At 40.4% G+C, this 23,542-nt stretch overlaps 2 protein-coding genes across 16 annotated transcripts in view; one reads left to right on the top strand and one right to left on the bottom strand.

Moving 5' to 3' along the window:
* The window catches only part of Creb1 (cAMP responsive element binding protein 1), a 60,307-nt gene extending 44,645 nt beyond the window's left edge, over nucleotides 1–15,662 (top strand). For 9 of the 10 annotated variants that reach the window (XM_026786150.1, XM_005361477.3, XM_013351663.2 and 6 more), the window contains one exon: nucleotides 9,320–15,662. In XM_026786150.1, the coding sequence (XP_026641951.1) occupies nucleotides 9,320–9,464 (145 nt within the window). In that variant the 3' untranslated portion in view covers nucleotides 9,465–15,662. The remainder of the gene's footprint in view (nucleotides 1–9,319) is intronic. The other variant, XR_003378173.1, reaches the window with a different exon arrangement.
* Nucleotides 15,663–17,384: 1,722 nt separating this feature from the next.
* Nucleotides 17,385–23,542, bottom strand: part of Mettl21a (methyltransferase like 21A) — a 14,581-nt gene continuing 8,423 nt past the window's right edge. For 4 of the 6 annotated variants that reach the window (XM_013351617.2, XM_013351618.2, XM_026786381.1 and 1 more), the window contains exon 4: nucleotides 21,847–22,581. In XM_013351617.2, coding sequence (XP_013207071.1) covers nucleotides 22,184–22,581 — 398 coding nt within the window. In that variant the 3' untranslated portion in view covers nucleotides 21,847–22,183. Of the gene's footprint in view, nucleotides 17,421–21,846; nucleotides 22,582–23,542 lie in introns of those variants that run through there. The other 2 variants (XM_026786383.1, XM_026786384.1) reach the window with 2 other exon arrangements.

Below are 23,542 nucleotides of genomic sequence, written 5' to 3'. Positions count from 1 at the left end.
TCCAATTTCAAGGTGAAATACAAGATTCAAAAGAAATTGATACTGCAGTGTTGCTTTAAGCTGTGCCTCCAGGACCACCATGTTGTCCTCTTTACTGTAGGTGCTTAGTAGAAAAGTTAGAGCAGCATTCACCAGAGTCAGTGACCCTCATGACACCGAACACAGCCTGTCTTATACCAAACTGGATAGGAAAAAGTTGGGGAGCCCCAAAATTCTACAATGTCCAAATTGTCATATTTTGTAAGCATTCTGTATTACTACAACAACAGTCACAAAATGTCAGTGTCATAGGACATGGCCTCTTCTCTCACTTACAATGTCAGTGTCATAGGACATGGCTTCTTCTCTCACTTATAAGCTGTGCATTAGCCACTCCAGATCAGTTGCCATGGCTTGTCTTCATAACTCGTCCTCATTGCCAGCTGCTTCCTGGATCCCCGAGGAAGGAGCAGAAGCACTTCCGGGGCATAGCCTTTCTGTGGCAACAAGGAAGGGGCAGTGCTGCTTTGATGTCTGTGTTTGAGGGAATATTTTTTCTTTTGTTTTTTTTCCAGGAGTAGATTCTCTGCTTCTCCCTTGTTTAGAGAGGCAGTCCCTCATTTCTACCACTTCACTGCATTAGTGCTGGTCCTGCAGATCCAGTGTTCTGCGTGGAGATGGGATGCACTAGTAGGCTTACTCTACAGTGCTTTTATCCCCTGAGACATCTCCTCAGCTGACCACTGGGGTAAATCATTTGCTTTGGCTCTGGGGACCATTTGTGTTCCACTAGCTACCACACTGGAAAGGACAGGCAGAGTCAGTGGGATGTAGATGGGATTCTTCCCACAGAGAGGGCATGATTCTGAAGTTAATAAAGTTTATTTACTTCCCTTACTGTTACGTAGCCTACCGTATAGAGGATTTAAATAGGTTTTCAAAGATGGAGGTAGTAAACAGCTAAATAGATTTGACCTGATTAAAGACCTTTGTTCAATGAAGAACAAAAGAAAAATAGCAAAATAAACATTAAACTAGGCATTTTAACAGTGTCAGGTTAGAATTGAAGATATGGGTTGCAGATTTATAGAAAATAAATATTATAAAAATATGAAAAATTCCAAAAAATATAAATATTAAGGTACCTCCATCCAACTGTGTACAGCTTGCCATTAAAAATAAAAATATAGGGCTGGAGAGATGGCTCAGCAGTTAAGAGCACTGGCTGTTCTTTCAAAGGTCCTGAGTTCAATTCCCAGCAATCACATGGTGGATCTCACAACCATCTGTAATGAGATCTGGTGTCCTCTTCTGTCATGAAGGCACACATGCAGGCAGAACACTGTATGTAACAAATAAATCTTTAGAAAAAATTAAAAATAAATAACATAAATAAAAATATATCTTAGAATGTTTTTTGTAGATCAAGTTCCAAAAATTTAGTCATTTTTGCATATTGCTACAAATAAAAAATTACAAGTAAAACATTCTTCTTATAAGTAACTTAGAAAGCATAAGCAAAAAAATTAACTGCCTCTAACTGCTCCATCTAAAATAGTAAAATTCTGCCTTGTCTCATGTGCGTGCATGTGTGTGTGTATACGTACATGTACACATACACATTTTGATATGTAAGTTTTAACCTTTTATTTAAAGTACCTTTAGATTTACAATAGAATGAGAAAAATGCTCTGGAAAATACCTGTGAAAAATTTAAGGAGGGTAGGTAGGACTTATTTTGGTCCATGGATTCAGAGGTTTTAGTGCCTTGACAGTTGGGTCCACTGCCTTAGACCTGTATCTGATGCCAGTACACCCATGTGGCTGAGGCTGCTCACCTCATGGCAGGTAGGACTAATAGGAAGGGGTCATGTCCATGAGACATACCCAGAAACCTACTTCCTCCATGTAGACCCAACTCTACACAGTCCTGCCACCTCCCAATAATCTATAGAGTTTGAGTCCATCAGCACTGTCTGTTCTAATCATCTCTGGATTCATTCTCACAGACAGATGAACATGGTTATGATGTAGCAAACCCTCCCCTTTGCTCCACAAAACCAACGGCAAGGTACAATTGGTAGCCTTGTGTAAATAAATAAGATGTTGTCTAACAGGCTGGTGTGGTGCTGGCTGCATGCCTGTAATCACTGCACTAGAAGGCACAGGAGGAGGAATAGGAGGTGTGGGTTTCAAAGAGAGAGACCCTGTCTCAAAAAAAAAAAAACAAAACCAAAAAACTCTTCCCATAAGAAAAGACCCTTTCATAACCTTTCCTAAATAGCTCTCTCAATCCAGACAATTTAAGAATCAAGATCAAATGTGCTTCTTCTGATACTAATTTTCTACCACGGGTTCCTTTTAATTAATATTTACAAAGTGTATCCTTAGATAGCCTTTTGATCCTCATATATCTTTGTCTTTTGAGATAGTCATCTTTAAGATAACATATAATTAAGACATTGCCTGGGGACTGGAGAGATGGTTCAGTGGTTAAGAGCACTAACTGCTCTTCAAGAGGCTCTGGATTCAGTTTCTAGCATCCATACTGCAGCTCTGTCTGTGACTTCAGTTCCAGGGGATCTGATACCCTCACACAAGACATACATGCAGACAAAACACCAATGCACATAAAATAAAGATAAATCATCAAAAACAAAAACTTAAAAAAAATTTTTTTTTGAGGTTTAGATCAGGAATTCATAAACTGTACCGTGGATCAAATCTTTCTTGGAATCAGTTTGAGTTATATATGTCCATGCGTGCTTATATGCCAACAGACCCTAAAATATTTACTATCTAGCGTTTTATAGAAAAATTTTGTCGTCTTCTGATATATCTTCTCTTCTCCTCTTCCTCTTTTCTTCTTCTTCTTCTTTTTTTTTTTTTTTTTTAGGTTGGTTTTCGGGGACAAGATTTTTTCTATGTAGCCTTGGCTGTACCAGGCCAGCCTCAAAATCAAGAGATTCTCCTGCCTCTGCCTCCCAGGTGCTGGGATTAAAAAGGCCCAGCTTGGGTTTATCTTTTTTTTAAAGGTATATGCATATTATAGATAATTTTTTATGTGCAGGTGCTTACGCAGGTCATCCTTGAGCATGCATACAAATAAATGTGTAGGCCAGAGGATGACAATGGGTGTTCACCTTACCTACCTTGTAGATAGCTTCTTATATTGACTCAGAGCTCACTGATTGACTAGAGTAGCTGGCCAGTGAGCTTGGGGATCTGTCTGCCTGTTTTCACCTTCCCAGCGTAGGGATTATAAATCCAGGTTCACCCTCTTCCCTGACTTTAAATGAGTATTAAGGATCCAAATTCAAATCCTCAGTGGTGCACGGCAGGTGTTTTCTTGACTGTCCAACCTTTTGGCTTTACAACATGACATGTACATCGTAATGTACAGATGTGTTAGCTCATATTTATTTATAACTACCCTGGGACACATGCGGCCTGTGGGTCATAGGTTGGATACATCTGTTTTAGAATATTTTTTAATTGGAAATTTTTAGTACATTCAACTTTTAACTCTCTGTTTCTTTTTTAGTCCATGGTTTAGACTGATGTATTTTTTTTTTACCTCAAAAACTAATTTTAAATCTATTTCTCAGAAATATGTATCTATTGGCAGTGAATTCTTTCCAGTTCTGAGAAAATATTTGATCATATTTAAGATAGTTTTGCCTCCCTCTTCTGTCTTTGGTTTTACCTTTGATTTCTAGAAATGCCCATTGTTATATCTCTACCCATACCACATTTATTATCGTTAATTCTGAAAATTTCTCAATTGCATTTCTTATAGTTTGGTGTCTTAGATTTCATTTCACGTATGTTACAATGTTTGAGGCTATGACACAGCCCTCGGTTACTTTCACCTTGTTTTTTAGTATGAGTAATTTCTAGTGTCCTGTCACAACCATACTGATAACTTTCTTCAGCTCTGTCACTTCTATTCATATTATGAGATCAAAGGAATTTTTTATCCCTGTTGCTATTAGTGTCCACCGCACTGCTGAAATAATTCTTTGATATGCATGTCATGCACCTTTTCTGTGACATCAGCTAACTACTAGGTAGAGTTACCTTGTGTTGTCTATGAAATATATCCAACATCCGTGTCACAGTTTGTTTGCTTACTCAAATCTGTCTAGTACTTGAAAGTCAGACATAAGGCAAAGTGCTGTGAGTAAATACTCTTGTACACTGTAAATATGTCATTTATATTAGTTTAATAAAACACTGATTGGCCAGTAGCCAGGCAGGAAGTATAGGCAGGGTGACCAGGCTAAGAGAATTCTGGGAAGAGGAAAGGCAGTCAGTCACCAGCCAGACAGAGGAAGCAAGATGAGAACTGCTCACTGAGAAAAGGTGCCAAACCACATGGCTAAACATAGACAAGAATTATGGATAATTTAAGTTTTAAGAGCTAGTTAATAATAAGCCTGAGCTAATAGGCCAAGCATTTGTGTGTTTATTTGGGACTGAAAGACCATAGGACCAGGTGGGACAGAAACTTCCATCTACAGCAAAGGACTTTAAATAACAAAGTGGGATGGGTCATTTTTTAAGCCTGGAAGTAGGCACATTTTTTTCTTTGTGGAAGGAGGGCACCGTTGGCATCTAGGGAGAAGTTGGATTATTCTGTTAGCGTCATTGTCACTCCACCTCAGGCTTCAGGTGTGTGGAGAGCAATCTTGTCTTAAGGGTAAGGTATGGTTTCCAGAGCATCAGCTGTTTGGAATTTGGTGTCACCTTTTATACTGTGGCCTGCATAGGCGGTAAGTATTTAGAGCGATTTTCCAGGAATCGTAGGGTGTCTGTTCTGATTAAGGCTTAGCCTCAGGTATGTTTCTCTCTTTTTGCTGTCAAGATTATGAAACTTCTTTCTCAAAGAGCTGGACCACATACATTTCTCTCAGCTACAGTGAGTGCTTACTGATGCCCTGTCCAGGAATGTTGTCCTTCCCTTCATCCTTTAAGCCTTACTCAGCCACAGTGTGGTAGGCTCCTGCAATCCCAGCATTCAGGTCAGAGAACTGAGATTTTGAGGCCAACCTGGTCTACTTAGCAAGACTCTGTAGGGAGGAGGAGAACCATGCTGTCGTGCACATAACTCCTCCCAGCTTTTTGTTCCTCCCACCTTACTGTGTCCCTTCCTTCATGACATGGAATTCTTAGAACTGCATTCTTTCCTTACTGTCTGATGGGGTTCCTAGAGAAGAAAAATGTAAAAACATGCAAATTCCTCCATTTTCTATACTCTTCAGAGGTTAAAACTGTCCTTCTCTGTAAATTTTATGTATTTTAGAGGAAGTGATAAAATACATTTTCTGTTATCCATTTGCCACTATCCCAAGTGAGGATGTGCTTTTTGTCTCAAATTTTAGCAACCTTCTTTATAACAGAGTAGGAGTAACTGCAACCTTTCACTACATCCTAAGGCAAAAGCTAGAAACAATACACATTTTTTTGTTTGTGTGTGGAGCCAGAAAACAATCTGGTGGTGTTCTCAGGTGTCACCCATATTTCTCTCATTGGCCTGGAGCTCATCAAGCAAGCTTGACCGGCTGGCAAGCAAGCCCTAGGTACCCACTATCTCTGCCTCCCCAGTGCTGGAATTACAGACGCATGCCATCATGCCTGACATTTCTACTTGACTCTGGGGTCATACTTGTGTGCCCATATATGTAAGACAGACCCTACCAACTGAACCATCTCCCCAGTCCCCAGTACACATAGTTTTTAGTTCAATAATTAATGCAGGTTAGATCGGAAAGCCTGGTATATTTTTGATGGATGTTATTTTGTAGCACAATTTGGCTTGGTGTATGACTCAGATGTACATTCTTCTGCTTCAGCTTCGTGTGCACTAGATTTTGTAAACAGGTATCACCATCACAATACCAAGTTAAAACTTAGGTGAATTTGTAGGCAAAAGAGAGAAAGTGGGTAGTGTGGAAGGATTAAAGGGAATCACGGACTAAATTGACCTCTAACTCATCCCCCCGTAATCTTTTTTAGATCAACACCTTCCTCTAGGCCCTAAAGGACTCTACTTACCTTCCTTATTGTGTAGTGGGATGTTGAATTTTCTGAGTCTTATTTCTGGAGAAAATTTCTTCAGTACTACTGTAATGTCCGCATCTATCATAAATATAGTACCACTTGAAATATCTGGAAATAATAGCATAGTAGGCAGTATTTTATGTCTTTTATATATTGGTTTATATATTCTTGTAAAAGCTTTTGAGGTATATAACATTGTCATCTTTTATACTCATTAATAAGGCTGAGTACTTTACCTCTTCCTTGATAATTTATAAAAGGTGTGTGTGTGTTATTTTCCATTACAAATGATTTTTTATTAAAATTGCTCAGTTTTTCTTATTTTACAAAGATAGAATCTTTTTTTTTTTTTTTTTTTGGTTTTTCGAGACAGGGTTTCTCTGTGGTTTTGGAGCCTGTCCTGGAACTATCTCTTGTAGACCAGGCTGGTCTCGAACTCACAGAGATCCGCCTGCCTCTGCCTCCCGAGTGCTGGGATTAAAGGCATGCGCCACCACCGCCCGGCAAGATAGAATCTTTTAACTGTTAGGATCATTGAACAATAGATGTAGCTTCTTTGGGGTTTGTTTTGAAGCCTGCTAAAGATAAATTTTTATTCTCTTAATATCTCTCTCTCTCTCTCTCTCTCTCTCTCTCTCTCTCTCTCTCTCTCTCTCTTTTTTGACCCCCCCCCCCGCTCGCTTTCTCTTAATATCTCTCTCTCTCTCTCTCTCTCTCTCTCTCTCTCTCTCTCTCTCTCTCTCTCTCTTTTCAAGACAGGGTTTCTCTATGTAACAGCCCTGGCTATCCTGGAACTCCCTCTATAGACCAGGCTGGCCTTGAACTGACAGAGATCCGTCTGCCTCTGCCTCCTGAGCACTGGGATTAAAGGTATAAACCACCACCGCCCAGCCTGTTAAGGTTTTTCTAACCTTTGTTTTAATCATTTTTTTAAAAAAAAAATACCATAGCAGAATTTAATTTCTTGACCATTTGTAACTTTATACAGTTCAGTAATATTGTGTATATTGTCATCATGGTTTAATAATAGATTTCCAGAACATTTTTATCTTGCAAAACACTCAATCTGATGACTCATGCCTGTAATCCCAGCTACCCAGGAGACTGATGTAGAAAGTTTGCTATGCGTTTGAGACCAATCCAAACCAGGCTACATACTGAGTTCCAGGCTATCCTGAGCTGTAGAAGAAGAGCCTATCTCAAAACAAGAACCCTAAAACTCCCTCTGTACTTAAACAACTCCCCGCTACCCCCATCCCTGTCCCTTGGCAGCCCTGAATAGTCCCGTGAATTTCTCTCCATTGAAATAATGTTGGCCTTGAGCTGTAAAGCCCTCATTATGTAAAGGTATGTCCCTTGTATCCCTGTTCTCTCTAGAACTTTAATTGTGAAGGGGCGTTGGGTTTTGTCAAAGGCCTTTCTGCATTTAATTAGATGGTGATATGGTTTTAGTCTTTCCATTTGTTTGTATGATGGAGTATATATATGTTTACATTTGTTGAACCATCCCTGCAGCAGTGGGATGAAGCCTACTTGATCATTGTGGGTGATCTTTTTTTATTTGTTCTTAGATTTTATTGGTTTATTGTTCTTGTATTTTATTGATAACTTTTGCATTTTTGTTCATAATAAGGAATAGGCCTGTAATTCTCTTTATTTATTGAGTCTTCATGTGTTTGGGGAACGGTAAATATGGCCTTATAAAACAAACTGGGCAGTGTTCCTTTTTTCTCTGTTTTGTGGAGTAATTTGAGGAATGTTGGCATTAACTCTTCTTTGAAAGTTTGGTAGAATTCTATGCAAAAACCATCCTTAGTCCTTGGCTTTTCTTTTCTTTTTTTTTTTTTTTTAATTGGAAGGCAGTTAATGACTGCTTCTATTTCACTACGGTTTCTAGGTCTACTGAAATTGCATATGCGATCTTGATTTAACCTTAGTAAGTGGTACTGATTGAAAAAAATTATTCATTTCTGTTAGTTTTTTCCAATTTGATAGAACAACTGCTTTTCAAGTATGCCGTAAACGTAAAATAAAATTATAAGCCTTTAGCCTGGTGGTGGTGACAAATGCCTTTAATTCTAGCACTCAGGAGGCAGAGACAGGTAGATCTTTGAGTTTGAGGCCAACCTGGTCTACAGCATAAGATCCAGGACAGCCAAGGGCTACCCAGAGAAACTCTGTTTTGAAAAAAGCAAAAAATAAAATAAAGTATGTCCTTAAGATTCTCTTGATTTCCTCAGAGTCTTATTATGTTCCACTTTTCATTTTTAATTCTATTAATTTGAATATTCTATCTCTTTTCTTCTTCTTTTTTTTTTTTTTTTTTTTTTGTGCAACCTTATGTTGTTGAGACAGTCCCTCTCCCCCCCCCCCCCCCCAAGACAGGGTTTCTCTGTAGCTTTGGAGCCTATCCTGGAACTCGCTTTTGTAGACCAGGCTGGCCTCAAACTCACAGAGATCCTCCTGCCTCTGCCTCAGCAGATGATCTGCTACAGAGCTATAGATGAGACTAGGGGGTTAAATTGGGAGAGGAGATATGGGTAAAGATCTACAGTTAACCTTCCTGTTTTTCTGGTCAGGATGGTCTATGGATTCCCAGGGAATTCCCAGGAGTTGGTGTCTAGGATGCAGCAATGAGGTGGGGGGAGGGAAGTAAATGGGGGAGATCTGTGGGATCCAGTGAAGATGGGACCAGGGGTGCAGGGAGCCTCAGCTGGTTTTCTATACAGAGCTGGGGATGAGACTGGGGGATTGGATTTGAAGGAGATGGGGAGATCTGATCTGCAGTTAGCCTACATGCTTTCCACCAGTCTTCTTTTTTTTTTTTTTTTTTTTTTTTTTTATGTGTAGCTCAATGATTCACTCCACAGATCCTTCTGTCTTCTATCCCACCCCATTGTTGGCTCTTTACCAGGGTGCTAGGGATATGAATCCAGTCCCAGTGCTATCATATCTGGCCCTTTGCATACTGAGTGAGCTATTTCCCTAAATAGCTCCCAAAAACATTTTTTAATTAGTTGAAAAAATGTTTTTACATTTCATGTGTGTGCAAGTACTTGTGTAAAGAAAAAGAATAGGTTCTTACCTTCTACCATGTGGAGTCCAGCAATATAGGCCACTATATACGTGCTATCTCACCAACTGATAACCTCAACATCATTTATTGAATATTTATTGTATGTGCAATATTGACTATTTGTTCATTTCAGCTGTTTCTCTAGAAAACATTATATTCTAAAACTAGTGAACATAAATTTTTGTGTGTCTTTATTTTTAGGGAAGCAGCAAGAGAATGTCGTAGGAAGAAGAAGGAATATGTGAAATGTTTAGAGAACAGAGTGGCAGTGCTTGAGAACCAAAACAAGACATTGATTGAGGAGCTAAAAGCACTTAAGGACCTCTACTGCCACAAATCAGATTAATTTGGGATTTAAATTTTCACCTGGTATGGTGGAAAATGGACTGGATTGGCCACAACCAGAAAGACAAAATAAACATTTATTTTCTAAACATTTCTTTTTTTTCTATGCGCAAAACTGCCTGAAAGCAACTACAGAATTTCATCCATTTCTGCTTTTGCATTAAACTGTGAATGTTCCAGCACCTGCTTCCACTTCTCCCTCAAGACTGTGCGGCACCAGGAATCATGAAGACTTCTGCTCCCCATCTCCCGCCTCCTCAAGAAGTAATAATTTGTTTATTTGTAAATTGTTGGGGGAAATGAGGAAAATGAAATCTTGGCTCTTTGGTTTTTAGTGGGTTTTGTTTTGTTTTGTTTATTTTTAATGATTTCAGGGTTTGTGATGAGGTCCATGATTATCTTAGGGTAGAACTACCCAGCCTCTTGAACTGAAGTAACATGTGGGGCACATGAGGAAAGTAAGTGAGGTACAATGAGGTGTTGATTGCCAAATTGAGGTTTTTTACAGTTTCATTGTGAATTATGTAAAACTATTCAGAGACAGGCCCTCTAAAAACGAATTTTAGTTTGGTGTTACGTAGACTGTGTTCTCTTCTTGTCCTTGGTTCTGAGAAGCATTTTGTATTCGCCACAGCTGTCCTGTAGGGCAGTTGTTACTTCTGAATCCAGTTCTATGTGTTCAATAATTTGAATACATTCAAAGAAGTAACCAACTGAAAACAAGGACGGTATTTGAATTTTGAGTTAAGGTAAAATCCAAGTACAAAGCTTATTTTGGTTAGTACTAAATCTTAATGAACAGATGCTGGACAGGAAGCCAACTCCTTAGTTATATAAGAAGGTTTTAATAAATAAAAGCTTTTGTCCTTGCTTTCAAAACCCTTCTATTGTCCATTTACCTAAAGAGCTATTTCTAATTCACTGTTGCATTTACTGTGCCACCAACAGGAAAACTTTCAAGCTGCCCAAGCAAAGTGATGACTTTAGAGAAGCAGCCCAATCACAGCCCTTTCTGTGATCGAATAGATCAGGAATCTGAGGTGGCTCTAAAATGTATTATAAACGCACACAGAAAAGTGGTTTTCTTCGGACATTGGATTGTCTGCTGTGGCACAGCATTTGGCAAAAATCTTTTTCTCCCATAAAAAGTGGTACTGCCTTAGTTATCCAGTAGCTATTCTATTGTCTCTAAAGAAGCTCCCTACTTAAATCCTGACTCAATGGTCTGCGTTTATGTGTAATGTTGTTTCTGATAAGACTTAGTAATAACTCATTTTAGTCACAAAGTCTGATACGATCTAAAAGTTAGTCTTTAAAGGACAAACATGAGGAAGGTGGAGGCTGGTATGCTAGATTATTTCATGTGTGAGGAAGAACTTGGACTCAGAAGGTTGTTTTATATTTTCTCATGGGATATTAAGAAAACTGGTTTTAATGTCAGTATATACATTTTGAGCATGAAATATTTGGCCCATTTTTTAAAATAAGACTTTAGGTTACTATCTGTAAATGTCGTATGTTGTTTATAACAAACCATTGTCTCTTTTAAAGGATGAACAGTTTGTGAAGGAGCATCATTCTAAGGCTTGAGTGATGTAATCCTTGTGTTTGGACAGTTCACCAGAGTCTCAAGAAGGCTTTCAAACGGCTGTAAAGTTTGATGTTTGTCCTGCTGAGCTTACTGGGAAGGAGATAGCATACAAACGGTGTGGGTACCAGCACGTAGATGTATCATTTGCTAAACTTGGTTAAACAGATATGAAGCAAAATAACAAATCTGTTGACAAGCCGGAACTACTTCATATTAAGTCATAATGTCAGATTGAACATTTTAAATGTCACAAGTGAAAAACTTGCCTAGTGTGTAGAAGTTGTATTCTTTTCTAGGTGTCTGTCTTCAAAAGTTGAGGCTTTCTACAGTGGTCTCCTTAGTGCTTTATAAGCCAAGGCAGTCTCAGGCACACTTACTAGCTGGATGAATTGGAAGAGGCTTGGGCCCTTGTGCCTGGAGCACGGCTATACTGGTTTGAAGCTGGTTACTTAATAAGGTGAGAAATATGTGATGTTGCTAAATCTGACTTGAAGATTTCAGTTTATACAGAAAGAATCATGCATCTTTAATGCAAGCTGTTTTTTTAAATATGAGAATTAGAAAAAACTTTGTTTTTGAGCTACTTGGAGAATCTTTATTAAGAAAATAACATAATTTTTTAAAAACGCTTATATCCAAGATTGTATGTGGCCACATTACCAGTGATGTTTTTCTCTTGATATTGGCCAAAAGGGAATGAAAATGCTGTCATAGGAATCTGTACATATGCTACTGATTTGCCTAGAAAATAGCAAGTTTGGTATTGCTCACTTTGCATATTTAGGGCCATATGGCACTTTTATCTATAGGACAGATTAACTCTAATAAAAATGAAATGGGGAGGGGTTTATTTTTGATATATTACTCTTCTGAGTTTTCAAGCTTTGATAGTGTTTAACGGAAAAGTGGTTTAGAAAGGGCTAAATCCAATATGTTCATATTAAAAAAATTGATATGAGATAAAATTTAAGTTCTTTCTTTAACAAAAGCAAGTACCGTATTAGTAACCATCATATTGTCATAGGTGCTGTGCTTGTTTAGATGTTAAAGAATGGGTGGGGGAGTGGCATTGTGTAATATATATGTACATACATACATACATACATACATACATACATGCATACAGTATATCATCAGAACGCTCGGAGAGCTCTTATGTCAGGAATGCTGAGTTTTGTAGCATATTGAGGTCAGATAATATTCCACACTTCTGTGCATTCTCCTGCATCTCTTCTGCTGGTTTCAGTGACTGTATTACTCCAGCACTCATAACTGGTTTTTATCCTTTATTTTTCTTCCAGTTTTTTATTAGTTTTCTTTGGCTTGATGCTTTTGGTTATGTTACCAGTCACTTGAAAACTCCTGACCCCCAAAGCTTTCTCGTGTTTGTTCTTTCCTGCTTTCTTTCTGGCAGCTATAAAATTGGTAAGAACATTGTGAACATAGCTTTTAAAAGATTTCTTTCTTTCTTTCTTTCTTTCTTTTTTTTTTTTTTAGAATCATATTGGGCAAAGACTTCTGGTGTTTCCTTTGAACAGGGAATTTGTCAGGAATGTGTTTTGATAGCAGGTCAGCAAGCAGTGCTAGTGTCCAAAGCACTTGTCTGTCACAAGTCATCTGGCTGAAGTTTGTTTGTCTCTCAGGACTCCTCCCTGCTGTTTTCCACCATTTAGGGTGACATGGAATCAAACAAGAACCGGGGCTTAAAAACCAATGGAGTTATCCAACCCGGGTGACTTCAGTCTAGTCTGTCTTCTCTCCTTCTCTGCCAACTCCAGTCAAGCTAGTAACACGAGTTTGTTTCTCTACCAATAGCTGTGTCATTTTCAGCTCCTTTCAGAGGCTTTATTTTGCCTTTGTAACACTGAAAAACTATTGGCATATCATTCCCCGGGGCCCAATACAAAGGTTGTATATTTCCTTGGGACTGTACTTACATTAGTTCTTTGTAAATGGTCGCTGTCACTTGCACTTTTTCTTTTTTGACCCAGTTTGGGTATCAGCAACTTGGGAAATTCCCTCATTGGCCAGCTGTCCAGTGACGCTTCTATCTTCCTCCTCTCTTCAGACATGACTCCTTAATGGAAGCTCTTTGTTGACTACAATATCGTAGCTGGTCTAAAGCATGTTATAAAAACTAAATATCTGAGCTGTGGCTAGGCCAGTAAATTAAAATATGAGCTGAGACTCTTTCATCATGAGTAAATATTGAAGGAAGAATAAATACTTTAAATTTCATTCTCACCCCAACATTCTATGTAGAGTATACCAGAAATTTTTCCAGAATATTACGAACTTTGTTAAAGCAGTTAACTTATTGTCATCATGGGAAACCCTGTAATAATCATTGTTACTAAATTATTTTCATATTATATTTGGGTTTAACTTCAAAGAAATGCTGCCTAAACCTGACTGGTTTCAGATGGGGCCTGCACAGGTGAAGTGCTATAGAATAAGCGTGTCCACAGTTGTACAAAGCACAACTAGAGTCTCTGGTGGCTGGCTTGTGTGTGTCTTGATTACTTTTAATGTTAATAATGTTGACTCTTTGGTTAACAGTCACTGTTATGTACCAGGAACTGGTTTCCTTGACTTTCTTTATCATTGGCCGAGAGAGGCATGTAATCCTTGAGGGGTCGAGCATATCATGAAGTTGAGTCAGTGTGGAAGAATTTCAAACAAATAAAACAGGGTGCTGAAGTTCCGGCTGACTCACCCTCACGTGGTGTGCTCCTGGTGAGTGAATGTAGCCTGCAGCCTTTATGTGTCCTGAGGGGCAGACATACTTTCATAAGGACCAGAAACATTTGAATGGAGGAATTATATTTCAGGTGTTTTAGCTTGAAATTTATTTTTTAAAAAAAGAAAAATTAAAAAAATAAATAAGAGAGCAAAGTTTGGGAAGCAAGTTGGCAGTATAAGAACAGGCAGAACAAATGCTGGCCAGTTCTCGCTCTGGTACTTGTGGGGGCAGGTCCAGAGGAAGATGAACAATCTATAGGAAGTATGTGAGAAGGGCCCAACAGTAGCAACTCGTACTTCCCAGGCATGAGTCACTACTTGCCCATACAAGTACAGTGTTTCTAAGCTTCCGTCTGAGGAGCATCAGAGATGAGAGGAAATCTGAGATGTTGAAAAAGAGAACAGTAGGGAAGAAGAGTCTGCAGATCATGATCTATGTTGGCCACATGAAATGATTTATTATATTTGGGAGGTTTTATTTTCTTATGTTTTTTAAAATTAAATTGGTAAATGCTTTATAGACGTATTTTTACCCAGGTGCCACTTCAATATGTATGTAATAAAGTTATTTATATTAAAAGTGGGAAATTTGTCAACATTTTTTCTGTGCGTGTAGATTTATTAGGATGGCGAAGTGTGTTAGTTAGCAGTTTTCTGTGTAAAGCTGTCTTTAGCTGATCTGTGCACATAGGTTATAATGCCCCCAAGGGATTACAAGGAAGGATCATTCCCAGCCTGGACATGTCACTTGAAATTCTTGAAAAGATAAATAAATAACCAGGGGAGTCCTAGGAGGATGTCTGGCTTTTTGGTTTTTCCTTGAGTACTGGAGTAGAGAATACCTCCCCTAGAACTGTCAGCACAAAACAGGGTATCAGCCTTTAACTCTGATGTTTCTATTGGAGTTGAGTACTAATAACTATGAGGAGGAAAATACATTTCTAATAAAAATTCCTTATAATCTAGAAACATCCCTGTTTAAATTTTTTTACCTAAATCTTTTTGTGCTTTATGTGTAAAGAATAAAAATACCAAGATACCATGCATTTTATTAACACTATGTACATACTGGCTGCTTTGTGTTCAGAATGGTAGCGGTTGCTTTGTATATTGAAGTGATTCTTGTGAATTTGTGAAATATTGTCATAAAGTGCTTTTCTTACTGTAATCTTTGTGGTATCAACTGTCAAAATGCCCTTTTTACACAGACATCTATGTGCAGACACATAAACATGCTTTTAAAACTCTGGAAAGTCTCTTTTTTGGGCCGGGATCTCTCTTTCTTCCCCAGCTAGTGTGTGTGTTTACCTGTTTTCTTTGACTTGAGTTTATTAATTTTATGAAATGAGCAAAGATCTCATTGAATATATCACAGGCTTGCAATGCTTAGCAACAGAGCACTGTAATTCACACAACACACCTAGAGTTGATTCTGCTGAAGTCCTCACTTGGCCTGTTGATTTGCGAGTGCTGCTGTCGTGTTGAGTAACTCATAGAGGCATGTCCAGCAGCTTAGTCAGGAAACTTGTGCATTAACGAACAATAGCGAACTTCGCAGACCACCTTTATTCTGAGTATGTAAACTGCAACAGAGGGTGGGTACAGCAGCATGCTCTTGTAATTCCAGGCTCAGGAACACGGGAGGCAGAACCAAAGGCTAGGTTGGACTATCTCCAGTGAGGTCCTGGGGGAAGAAGGGTATGAACAAGGGAGTTCTGGGGTGGGTGTGGCTACCATTGCCAAAGAACTAAGAATAAAAGATCCCTGTAATATTCTGCGGTAAATTCTGAAACTTGTAAAAAGTTAACATTTTAGTCCTAAATTGTGTAATGTTTCCTGTTCATTAAATGCGGTCTTGAAGCTTGAGTCACTTGGAGTTCTGTTCTCCCTTCTACAGAACCACACTTACTAAATTGCTCAGATTTCAAGAGTGAAATGATGGAACCTAGTGTGGGGGTGCACACTTTTAGTCCCAGCATTTGGGAGGCAGAAGCAAACCTGATCTACATAGTGAGCCCCTTTCTTAAAACACGAGCGTGAGAGAAAGAATGCTGGATCAATGTTAGGAAGACAAGTGTATACCAGAGTTGTGTCAAGCATTTCAGCCCTGTGATTACATTACTTGGAATGCTTGTCTTCATGTTGGCTGTACCTGACATTCATTTGCGGGCACACTTCTAGAAACTGAAGTGACAGTCCTTTTTCTCAAATTCTAAAACATTCCTCCAAGAATATAATTGTAATAACTTTGTATAGTGGGCAGCCCTTTCCTCTGCAGTAAATTCTAGACTCATTGCAAAGCACAGATCCCAAACAGAACTTTTCATTTCTTCTCCAAATCTGTCACTTCAGACATTTTTCATGTCATAAATGCTGCCACTGACCATTAAATTGATTGCCAAGCCCTGGAAAGTACCGTCTTCATACATGCCATCTTGCCCATTAAATACTGCGTTTTCTCCACGTTTTAAGCCGCCATCAGATGAGGACTAACATCAAGCAGGAGGCAGACTCGTTTCCAGGAATGAATATTTTTACTTTTAATTGAGATACAAGTAGCAAAATTCTGTAGAGTGAATCACTTAGCTGTAGCAGCGTGCTTGGTGCTCACACTTGTGCAGCTGCCGTTTCTGTGCAGCTCACAAACATTCCCGTCGTCTGGATAGAATCCTACTCCCACTAAATGGTTACCTTCTTTTTTTCTTCCTGCCTCTGGCAACCCACAGTCTGCTTCCTGTGAATTACCAGTTCAGAGTGTTTCAAATATTCACATGCTGTGTACGACACCATGCCTAGCTTTTTCCATTAAGCGTGTTTCTGTGACACTGGAATTGAACCCATACCCTTTTCCATACTAGTCAGTGCTCTGCCACATTCTTTATCTCCGAATACGTGGGAACTGAGCCCTGGGTTCTTGGCAATGCTAGACAAGGAATTGCCACTGAGCTGCGTCCCTTAACGTCTTTAATACCCGACTCCACCATCTTTGTTGGTTTTGGAAGAAAAACTGGAATAGCAGAGCTACTTTCACACAAGGTAATGGCGTTGGTGAATTTTCCGGTCTGTTTTCCCTTCTACCCTCATAATTAGCATCCCGTGTCGATAGTATTTCTCTGCTGTGAATTATCAGGATTTTTTTTTTAGCTTTTTTTTTCTTTATTGAGAAAAAAAAAATTTCTGCCTCTTCCCAGCCTCCCACTCCTCTCCCCCTCCCTCTCGAGTCTGAAGAGCAGTCAGGGTTCCCTGCCCTGTGGAAAGTCCAAGGTCCTCCCCCCTCCATCCTGGTCTAGGAAGGTGAACATCCAATCTGGCTAGGCCCCCACAAAGCCAGAACAAGAAGTAGGATCAAAACCCAGTGCCATTGTCCTTGGCTTCTCAGCAACCCTCATTGTCCGCCATATTCAGAGAGTCTGGGTTTATCCCCTGCTTTTTCAGTCCCAATCCAGCTGGCATTGGTGAGCTCCCAATAGATCAGCCCCACTGTCTCCGTGGGTGGGTGCACCCCTCTTGGTCCTGACTTCCTTGCTCATCTTCTCCCTCCTTCTGTTCCTCATTGGGACTTTGGGAGCTCAGTCCAGTGTTCCAGTGTGGGTCTCTATCTCCATCCATCGCCAGATGAAGGTTCTATGGTGATATGCAAAATATTCATCAGTATGGCTATAGGATAGGATCATTTCAGGTTCCCTATTTGGAAAGCAGTGTTTCGGTTTCTCAGGAAATTCGGGATCAACCTACCCCTGGACCCAGCAATACCACTCTTGGGAATATACCCAAGAGACGCCCGATCATATGACAAGGGCATTTGTTCAACTATGTTCATAGCAGCATTATTTGTAATAGCCAGAACCTGGAAACAACCTAATGTCCTTCAATGGAAGAATGGATGAAGAAAGTGTGGAATATATACACATTAGAGTACTACTCAGCGGTAAAAAACAATGACTTCTCAAATTTTGCATGCAAATGGATGGAAATAGAAAATACTATCCTGAGTGAGGTAACCCAGACCCAAAAAGATGAACATGGGATGTACTCACTCATAATTGGTTTCTAGCCATAAATAAAGGTCACTGAGTCTATAATTTGTGATCCTAAAGAAGCTAAATAAGAAGGTGAACCCAAAGAAAAACATATAGCTATCCTCCTGGGTAGGGGAAGTAGACAAGATTGCCAGGCAAAAAATCGGGATCTTAAGGGTGGGTGGGAGGGGGGTAAGGAGAGAAGGGGAGAAAAAAGTGAGAAGGGTAGGATGGGGAGAACTTGGGGCAACGGGATGATTGGGATACAGGAAGGTTGGATTTTTAAACTTAACCTTTTCCTGGTTATACTAAGAAGCGTTTATGATTTTACAGCATTAAAGACCTTTGAGCTAACAAGCCACCTAATGTTGGAGCACAACTGAAGACTGCCTAGATTGTTCGGCTTGTGCAAGGGTGAGAACATGCCTCTAGTCTGCTAATGCAGCCTCACTACAGTGACTTCCCTTGCTCTTTAAAGAACGAGGGTGTGTTTGCTATGGGGTGGCTATGGGCAGCAGAAAAGTTACAACACAGAAACGCATGCCTTCTACCAACTCAAGTCAACTGAATCCAGCACAAGTTACCAGCACTGTAAACTTTGCTTCTGTTGGTTTTTGTGGGTTTTTTTTTAAGTACTCTTAAGGTTTTGCTCTGTTAAAGAACTAATAGGAAATGCTTCCAATAAAGTATAGCAATTATGTGAGTTTATATAACAGTGTGTAAGAGCCTGAGACAGGAGGTTCAATTTAAGATCATCTTGGACCAGGTCTCAAGGGGCAAAGAAAAGTATAGCAGTTAAATGGCATTGGTTATTGGTAGATCTTATATACATTCATGTAGTTTCATTATTAAGAGGATGTTTTACTATTTTAATAGTCCGAGAATCTGTTTCTTGGAGATATACCTTGGGGAAGGAGAGGAGGAAAAAGCAGAAATGAAGTGATTCATTTAGGTAAATCATCCACAGTGGTCTCTTTGTTTACGGATCAGTGTTATCGAGCTGCCTTTATGACCACCTAAAATTTAGTGGTATGCTGTATTTCCAGAATAAATTGTATTTGCTGAGAATATCACAGGCAATCTGGGAGTGATGGCACACATCTGTAATCCTATTGCTGGGGAGGTGGAAGGAAAAGCTGTCCCTGGTCAGCCTGGACAACGTGGCTAGGCTGTCTAAATGTAGTGACAGTCATGATTCTATCCCCCAAAGAATCTAGTGTTCAGGGCTGGAGAGGTGGCTCGGGTAAGGAGCACTTGCTGCTCTTTCAGAGGACCAAGTTCAACTCCCAGTACCCAGGCAGCTCACAATAACCTGAATTCTAGCTCCAGGGAATCCAACAACTCCAGCCTCTGTACACACTAGCATGTACTACTTGTACACAGGCACATATAATTAAAACATCAGTTATTAAAATCTAGTATTCTATCCATTTACTTGGACAAATTACAATTCTGCTATCTATGTAAAAGAATAAATTTTCTGACAATTGCATCTCCCTACAGGTATTTTCTTCAGCCCAAGGTTTTGCCCCTTATAGCCAATGGCCAGACCACACAGAGATGTAAAGGCACTCACACGCATGTATGTGCCTGTATGTGCGTGTGTGTCTTGCCCCCACGGAATCTGACTTGGAAAATATTCCAAACCTAAACCAATAAAAGAGCTTGACTTTCACCTATAATAACCAATCTCTTTCTCTACACACTCTATTTGGAGAGCAAAGGGAGCGGAGGCATGGCAGTACTGTTGGGGATATCATCTTCAGCTGTGTGCCTTTTGTTTACACTGCATGTAGAACTCTGTGAAGCTGTGTCACTGTGCCTGTCTAAAACACCTGATGGTCTAATAAAGAGATGAACAGCAAATAGCGAGACAGGAGCAAGGATAGGTGGGGCTGGCAGGCAGAGAGTATAAATAGAAGGAGAACTAGAAAGAGAGACCAGCCACCCAATCAGTCATGGAGTAAGTCTGAAAGTAAAATATACAAAAGTAAGAAAGATAAAAGCCCAGAGGGAAAAGGTGGTCGGGTTAATTTAAGGAAAGATGGCTAGAAATAAGGCAGCTAAGGTCAAGCGTTCATAACTAAGAATAAGCCTCCATGAATGATTCATTTGGAAGCTGGGTGGGGGTGGGCACCCCCAAACCAAAAGAATACAGCATCACACAACACAGTGAAAACACCATGAAGCCTGCTAAACGCTTGGCGGACTTGGTAGGTGTCTCAGCTGCCCAGCCCGTCCCACCTGGCTTCATTATCTTTCCCCAGAGTCTGGGATCTTAAAGGACTTAACATCACCATTAGCAGCACTGGGTTTTCATTGCAACGGTGGTGACGCTGTCAGGTTGTCATTGTTTCGGAGAGTGTCGATGTCATGGTGCAGTGGTATGTCAGTCACAGCTATGGATGTTCCCAGAAACAGACATCATCAAATGCCCATAGCTTTTAGCTCACCTCTATTAAAATAAAACTTTTAACTATACCTAAAATTAACTAAAACCAAAGGGGCTGGGTATAGCTGTGAGGGATTTTTCTCAGTTAAATCATTTGATGTGAGAAGATTCATCCTAAATCCGGATGTTCTGAGGTGGGAAGATCCACCTAATCTGCACCACAGCTTCTGGTGACCGCCTATGGAAGAAGGCGGCCTCTCCGTCTCTCTGCCTGCTTGGCGTCAATCTCACAGACAAGTTCACTCCCTCACTGCCATTAGAGCCTCCTGCTTTGGGATTCTGACATGTACTGAAGACCAGATGAGACATCCAGTCTTGTGCACTGAACAGCTAGTGGATTCTTGGACTTTCCATTAGTAGATAGCTATCGTGGGACTAGGTGGACCACACAGCCTGTAAGCCACTCTGATACCCTCTCCTCTCTCCTCCCCTCCTTCCGTACCTTCCCCTCCCCTGTTCTGTTCTTCTAGAGAGGACCCTGACTAATACGACTACCATTTTTAAAGGATATAGAAGACAATGTAAGATATTCTCATATCCAAAATATTTATTAAAGGAAAATGAGGCCTTGAATAGTGTATACAACAAGTTCAACACATTTCTATTACCAAATGCCATTGTCTAAACTGCTTAAATTTTTAGTTAAATGTAAAAGGAAAGCTTGTTTTGATAACTTTATTCACAAAGTCTACCCAAAGAAACTCTGGCTCGGGATGTAGTAACTTGGGGTTAGAGTCTGCCCAGTGTGTGCATGACCTGGGCTTGCTCCCTGGCACCACACAACATCAGTGGCCTCTAATGGACTTTACCCTGGTCATTTGTTATATGCTTCTTACTGGGTAAAGGGAAAGAAAGTTAAAGAGGCCTCCAGCAGCTTGCAGCCCACAGGGAGCCCAAGATCCAAGGAGTGATTACAGGCACAATATAGGTTTGTACCTTGGGAGCTAACGTTCGTAAAATGAGAGTTAACTTTTCAGAACTGACACATAAAAGACAGGGGAAACACCTAAGAAACAGAGACAACCACAGCAAGAAACAGCAAAGCTGAAACAAAGCATTGTTGTGGAGGAAAATTTCAGGCCACAGTTTTATGTAATTTTAAAAGTAATCTTTAGTCCTTTGCTTACATTCTTACCCTTGAAATCTGCTGACAGAACTCATCCTCATCTCAAGGTGCCTAAGAACTAAATGGTAATCCGGGTGCCGTGGCACACCTGTATCCCAGCACTCAGAGACAGAGGCTGGAGAATCACTGTTTGAGGTAGGCCTGGTCTACAGTTCTAGACCAAGCCAGGGCTAGAGTAAGGCCTTATCTCACAAGAAGAGTAGGAGATTTCAACAGCACAAACATTAAAGCAACATATGCAGTAAACTTGGTTTACACTCAGCAGATGAGAAAACCGAGACAAGCGTACAGCCCAGAATGTACTGCTGAATCTCACCAATTTAAAGACACCTTTGCACCATTCTTTTCAGAGCATTAGAGGGAGCCGGGCAGTGGTGGCGCACGCCTTTAATCCCAGCACTTGGGAGGCAGAGGCAGGTGGATCTCTGTGAGTTCGAGGCCAGCCTGGTCTACAAGAGCTAGTGCCAGGATAGGCTCCAAAGCTACAGAGAAACCCTGTCTCGAAAAACAAAACAAAAAACAAACAGAGCGTTAGTGGGAAATGCTTACCAAGTGCGCACACTGGCTAAGGAAAGAACGCCAGGCAAACCTCACGTGTGCATTCGCTGCTCAGCAGGGAGCAGTCGTGACACACAGTTATGGCAATGTGACAAGGTGGATTTGTCTGCAAACAACACATACACTGTGTTCTTTGAGCAGGTCTGGTTGGATGGACTTGCAGTCCATCATACGGGAGTTGTAGTTCTAAAAACCTTACCTGACACATTCAGTTCTTAGGAAATAGTGCCCACTACAAGTCCTCCCTCTGCCTTCTCTTCTGTGCTCTGTAAATATGGACGTCCTTCTCGGGATCATAGTGAACCTTCCGCACAGCAAACTGCCTCTCCAGCATCGTTAGGAAGTTATTATCCCGTTTGTAGCGAATTCGGCAAGCTAAAAGAATCACAGAGTGGTTGCTACAGAGGTACCCCAGGGTCTGAAGAAGATCTGTGAAGGTATCTTCTAAGTATATGACATCAGCTCCAAGTATGAGATCAAATTCTCCAGGCGAAAAACTTCCCAAATTTTGTCCCCAAGTCAGCTCCTTAACAACAACTTTGGGCTGGATATGGGGAGGTAAGTTGGCTTCAACATTTGACTTGAGAAATTCTAATGTTACTTGTCGATCTGTGATAGTCACATGCGCACCTACAATGTGGACAACAGAAAATAAGGTGAATATCATACATCCGTAGTGGGCAGAGAGGGTCTGCTTCAGTTAATCCATGCATTATCTAAAAGTTGCAGATACGAGAATACCACGACCTTCCACAGGCAGATAACCAGACCAAAACAGAACTCCTTCTACTGTGTAAAAAAGTGAACCTTCAGCTTGCTTCTGTGGCACACCTACTGACTGCCAAAGTGGTTCTAGCAGACCTTAGAGCCACAGAGTGACACGCGGATGCTCCGGAATTCTCCACGAGAGCTGGTCCAACCCGCCATGAGTATCCGCCACTCAACTTGATTCAACAGGCCATAACCTTCAAATCAGCAATGCTCAGCGTAAAATAAAATCCAAGAATGAAAAATTGATAAGCAGAGTATGACTATCAAGATCAGAAGATACAAACCAAAAGTCTGCTTTGGAGGAACCAACATTAAAACAGAATCACAAGAGAATGTGCAGGCTACATTCATTTACACTCTTCGGAAGCAGTTGGGCTGTCTGTGTGATACATATATAACTTCCTGGAAACCTGTCCTCTGCATTAGTGTACAGACTTAGTATGTACTGGGTAACAGGCTAAAAGGCTAGTTCGTGTGTTCCAAGTGCTATTCCACACGCAAATGAGGAAATCCATGGCACAGTAGCTTACTTATCTGTCTTTATGTGTTACTGACAGTCAACTGCAAGATCTATTTCTTTAACCAATGCGGGTAAGAGAATACTGAACAACAGCCAACCACAGTAGGTTAGTCTCCCTACAGCCATGGTGGGTTAGTCTCACTACAGCCATAGGAGGTTAGTCTCCCTACAGCTATGGTGGGTTAGTCTCACTACAGCCATGGGGGGGTTAGTCTCCCTACAGCCATGGGGGGGTTAGTCTCCCTACAGCCATGGTGGGTTAGTCTCACTACAGTCATGGTGGGTTAGTCTCCCTACAGC

Source organism: Microtus ochrogaster, linkage group LG4 (genome assembly GCF_000317375.1).
Source record: "Microtus ochrogaster isolate Prairie Vole_2 linkage group LG4, MicOch1.0, whole genome shotgun sequence".
NCBI lineage: Eukaryota > Metazoa > Chordata > Mammalia > Rodentia > Cricetidae > Microtus > Microtus ochrogaster.
The sequence above is the reverse complement of the archived record's forward strand: the minus strand, read 5'-3'. Positions and strand labels throughout refer to the sequence as shown.